The 5328-nt window shown below is 43.3% G+C and overlaps 1 protein-coding gene across 1 annotated transcript; it reads left to right on the top strand.

The window, feature by feature from the left end:
- Positions 1-1498: 1498 nt before the first annotated feature.
- LOC137315768 (probable G-protein coupled receptor 139) lies at positions 1499-4942 on the top strand. The gene is made up of 2 exons (XM_067980258.1): positions 1499-1568; positions 4038-4942. The coding sequence occupies exons 1-2, from the start codon at positions 1499-1501 to the stop codon at positions 4940-4942; spliced, it is 975 nt and encodes a 324-aa protein (XP_067836359.1).
- Positions 4943-5328: the final 386 nt, after the last annotated feature.

Consider the following 5328-nt stretch of genomic DNA (forward strand, 5'->3'; position numbering starts at 1 on the left):
GGGCGGTGATTTTGTCCACGTTCAACTGAAAGCAGGTCCATGTTTGCAGACGAAGTCACCATAGATGAGGAAAAGGGATAGGTTACAGACAGCCTTGATAATCTGCTACTAAAACCCTTAGCCATGCCTTTCTACCCTCTCTGGCCTTTGTTCTCCTCTCCGGCATCACCATGTAGATGAGGAAAAGGAGGGAGCCGAGGATTGAACCTTTAGAAACATCAGAGATAACGGTGGTAGGGTGGGAAGAGAAGCTTCTCCCGGTTACGATCAGATCATTGAGTGGAAACAAGCGAGGGTCGTCCCACCAAAAGGGGACAATGTCTGATGAATGAGGAGGTCATGGGTGGATTTGCTGTAGGTGCTTGGGGAAATGTTCATGGTTATGTGGAAAGAGCAAGATGGTGGGACTAATTGAATAGCTCTTTCAAAGAGCCGGCACAAGCAAGATGGGTCGAATGGCATCCTTCAAATTCGATGAATTAATTTGTGGTGGGGTGGCGGGCGGATGCAGAGGGGTGGCCCATGGACGAATTTAAAATCAAGGATGAGAATTTTAAATTTCAGGGATATGGGAGTGGGTGCCAGTGAGGGTCAGTGAGGCCGAGCGGGACCTGGTGCTGGTTGGTCACAGGCAACAGAGATTTGGACGAGCTCAGGTTTATGGAAGGTGGAGGATCGGTGGCCGGCCAGGACTGTATTGGAGGAATGGAGTCTGGAAGGGACAGAGGCATGGATGAGGGACTCAATGGCAATGGGCTGAGGAAGGAATGGAGGCGGGTGAGGGAAACAGGGGGCCTTTGTGATGGAGGTCAAATCAGGTCATCAGTTCAGCTCGGCGTTACACGGGGCCAATTTTACTGGACCCGTTAACCAATGTAGAATAAACGGGTAAACACCTGCAGTAAAATAGCGGAGAGTGGAATCCCAATGGGGCACTTTCAGTCTCCGTCCCCTAATATCACCCACAGTCATTTCTAGGCTGCAATCCTCAACCTGCCCTTTAACTCTCCTCGTGTCGGAGACTCAAAATTCATATTTTGACTGGGAAACTGCAGGAACAGAGTGAAACGGGTCTGGTTGAGTCCCTGGATTTAATGTACACTGCGGATAAATCGGTATACATTATAAATGAATCGCCAAGAGTGAACATGACCAATACAATTATATGAAAACTGTAAATGAAGCCGCTCATTATTGTTGGATCAGTCCTGTATGAGCACAGATTTTAACTTTATTCCTGAGAGAGGTCTCATTAAGATAATGTCCTGGACTTTGAGATGTTTGTGTTATATCCACCACATTATTTATATCGGAGTCAAAGCTGCTGATGTAATGTGTTTGTTCAAGTGACTGTAACTAATAGCAATGATCAGGAGTATAACCATGTCAGTGTCGACTTGTCCCCTGTATAAATCAGGGTTCATTGGAATTCATCAGTTCAGGGCGTCTTCTGGAGTTATGTTTACCAGACCAACAGAAGTGACAGCTTCTCACAGAAATGGGATATCCAGTAATATTTCAGATAGAAGACATTTACTATCCTGCCCTTTCAGCCGTTGGAGTGCCGGGTAAGCTGTTATCTCAGCTGATAATGGCGTAAATCGGTGTTAACTGTGCTGCTGTCCTTGGCGAAATATTTTTTCTCCCTGCATGTTTTGCACGGTGGCCTGAGCTGCTCTACCAGTTTAATGATGGAATGTGTTAAGTTGGTCTTGTTGGAGCTGGTCTGTAATGATCTTTGGAAATCCAACCCTGGCATTGTTACTGGGTGTACTGAATGTACACTACTCTGTACTGAATGTACTGTTCAATAACTGAATGTACTGTTCAATAACTGAATGTACTGTTCAATAACTGAATGTACTGTTCAATAACTTCTAAACGTTCGGTCTTGTCGCAATTCCATTATATCTGCAATGACCTTTGTATATCCCAAACTGGCATTGTTCCTGGATTATTCTCTGTACTGAATGTATTGGAATCAGGTGTCTGGACTAAGAGATGGTATCAGACCATCAGGAGCTGTTAACAGTTTCATGTTGTGGAACTAACGTGTCCTGGAATATTTTTTCATAAATGTGTTTTCAGTGATTGATAATGAGACAGCTCACGGTCTCAGTGTTCCAAGAAGGCAGAGCAAAGTCCCCCTTCCCCAATAACATGGTTCAGTTTAACAGGGGTTTCAGTCTATTTATTGGTTATCACTTATGAAATGTTATTTCATTGCGTTCATCTGACAGAGCTCCAGTTGTCTGGCTTCTGTATTGAGTTTGTTGCTGAATCTTTCACATCTCCTTTTCTGCTTCACTGTGGATGAATTCATTCTAAGATACAATGTTTTGGTGTTATGCTGTGTCAGTTTGCACTGTAACTGTTGGAATCCTGAGTCCTTCTATTTATCTGTGAATTCTGAGCAGCAGCGGTGACGTTGGCGTTTTGTTTGAAGAACAACACCGCTATCTAATGGTGTACTTTATAATTACAGGAGAAGGAATTTCAATTGTTGTGAAATCTGGAAGATGTATTTCTTCCATGATTTTACAGATTTCTATGTTTCTTCCATGATTTGCAGATGAAGCAAACAGCGTAGGCGAACAGGAGGAAACTTGGAAATCTGTAGTAACAGTAAACTATTCCACAGAGGCTTCACTATTTAACAAACTGACACTGAGAATAGGATCCGTGGAACACGGGGCTGGTGAACAGAATGTAGGGGCAGGAAGTTAGGATTGAATCGAAAGTGAAAAGGGCGCATTGAGAAAGAGAGTAGAGAGGGCAGAATAATAGATAGAAGAGCGAGAGTGCAATAAAACCCTCACAATCTGACAACTAATAGATAGAGAAGCGATAGAGACTGAGGCGGAGAGGGAAAACGAGAGGGGGGAGGAGGAGCGTGAGACGAGAAAGAGAGAGAAAGAGAGAAAGGGAGAGACAGAGAGAGAATGAGAGAATGAGAGAGAGAGCGAAAAAGCGACAGCAGGGTGAATAATTCATCGGAATGAACTGCTGAAACTTCCAGTACAATTATGAAGAGGAAATGTGACTTGAAGATGTTAATAGGAAGTTGTCAGATTGTGAGAGTTTTATTGCACTCTCGCTGGGTGTGTTTATCGTTATCAGGACCTCAGTCTGTTTTGGTGATTGTTACTTTTCCTTATTCACTGACTGAATAAATAAACATAATTCAAATGTATTTAAAGAATAGAATCAGTGATTTTTTGATCCTAATGAATTATTATGATACTGTATTCTAAAAACTCGGTATCAGCGGAATTCAATGAAGAACGAGGTTGATTTAATGAATACATTTTGATTTAATTTTAATTGAATGTGCAAATTAAATTTAATGAGCATAATTTAATAGCCAATGAGCGGTTCCCTGACACCAATAACCACTGAAATGAACTGTTGAATTTATTAGTTGGATTGTGTTAGTGGGGTCTATAGATTAGATTTCCTCTCACATTCTGCTGCAGTCTCTCCCTGTGAATCCCAGTCTCTCCAACCACCACATTGAATCCTCTGTCTCCTCATCCATTGCTTCAGTTCATCCGCTTTCTCACACCAGCTGTTCCTGACTCCCTTCCAGCCACTCTCGGCCTTTCCCCGTTTTGTGCCAACCCCTGTCGGTTCTCTTAACCCAGGGCAACAAACCAGCTGCACCTCCGCCTATCCCCTCACCTTCCCAGCCTCTGCTCTCTTTCCCGTCAGTCTGGAGCCAAATCCGACTTTAACCCGTTGGATTCGCGCTCGGTAAAACTCCTTCTCACTTCCCCACCGGCACTGCGCTCTCACTCGGCCCTTCCAGTGGATCCGGTGCTCATTTATTCACTTTCTTTATCGATTTCACAATTCATTATTTATAATTGAGTTTAAAAACATCTCTCTTCCTGAAAGCGCTCTCCAGGTGAATGAATCAGTTTCCACCGTTCGATGCAGGAACAAAGCTGGAAATTTAACCCCAGATCCTGTCAAATTGCTGCTTTGGCTCCAGGTCTGATCAGTAATTTCTATGCTTCCTTTTCTCTCTCTTACAGTTAACTTGGTGGCGATTCTGATCCTGTCCCGAGGAAAGTGCGGGCTCTCCAAATGTATCAGTTGCTATCTGGTAGGAATGTCTGTGGCCGATCTCCTGGTCGTTATCACTGATCCGATATTGACACGGGTTGGTCAAATTTATTTCCGCAATTCATTCTTGTTCATTACTCCCGTGTGTCGTCCCATTAAGTACTTGGGTTCTGCAGCCACAGTGGTATCCGTCTGGCTCACAGTCGCTTTCACCTGTGATCGATTTGTGGCTATTTGTTATGAGAATCTTAAAACAAAATATTGCAACGAGAAAACGGCGCTTGCAGTAATAGGGACAGTGAGTGTGTTGGGCTTTTTAGAGAGTGTTCCCTGGTACTTCATATATGAACCTTACCTTATAATTGATAATGTTCCCAGAGATTGTATCTTTAAAGTGATCTTCCGTACTTCCCCAGTATGGGCCGCATTTGAGTTATTTCACCTCATTTTAACCCCTTGTGTCCCGTTCTTTCTGATTTTGCTGCTCAATGTTCTGACGGTCAGACGCATTTTGGTGGTCAGTCGAGTCCGCAGGGGACTCCGGGGCCGCAGCAATGGAGAGAATCACCAGGATCCAGAGATGGAGAACCGAAAGAAATCCATCATTTTACTCTTCAGTATATCGGGCAGTTTTATCCTATTATGGATGACACAGGTTGTAAATAACATTTATCGGCGAATTACAGACACTCGGTATTATAATTCCTTCACTGACCCTCGTTATATCACAGAATCCACATCAAGAATACTGCAGCTTCTCAGTTCCTGCACAAACACGTGTATTTATGTCCTGACCCAGGCTAAATTCAGGGAGGAGCTGAAGAACGCGGTGAAATACCCACTCAATCTAATTGTTAAATTAGTGAAATCGTAGAAAGAGCTGAAGGGTTTCAAGCACTAAAACTATTTCTAGCCATTTCATACTCCACCCCCTGCACTTCCCACCGGATGGAAAGTACATTTTATATTAGCTGAAATAATCTTATGTCTGATTCTGAAATTATATTTTATTGATAATATGACCCTTTGAGGCGTGATTCGCTCTGCAGACAACACATGAATTGTTGCTCAAACAGGCGGCACTAAAGAGCTCAACTGGACTTCAACTAAATGGCCGTCCTGCAAAATCGCCAAACCTGTCAATCAAAGAAGCTGCTGTGGGCCTGATCAGAATGGGTGCACTCCACATGAATGGAGAGATAGAATGACAGAGATAGACAGACAGACAGAACAAAAAGTAGATAGATGGATAGATAGATT

This window comes from Heptranchias perlo, unplaced genomic scaffold (assembly GCF_035084215.1).
Source record: "Heptranchias perlo isolate sHepPer1 unplaced genomic scaffold, sHepPer1.hap1 HAP1_SCAFFOLD_56, whole genome shotgun sequence".
Lineage (NCBI taxonomy): Eukaryota > Metazoa > Chordata > Chondrichthyes > Hexanchiformes > Hexanchidae > Heptranchias > Heptranchias perlo.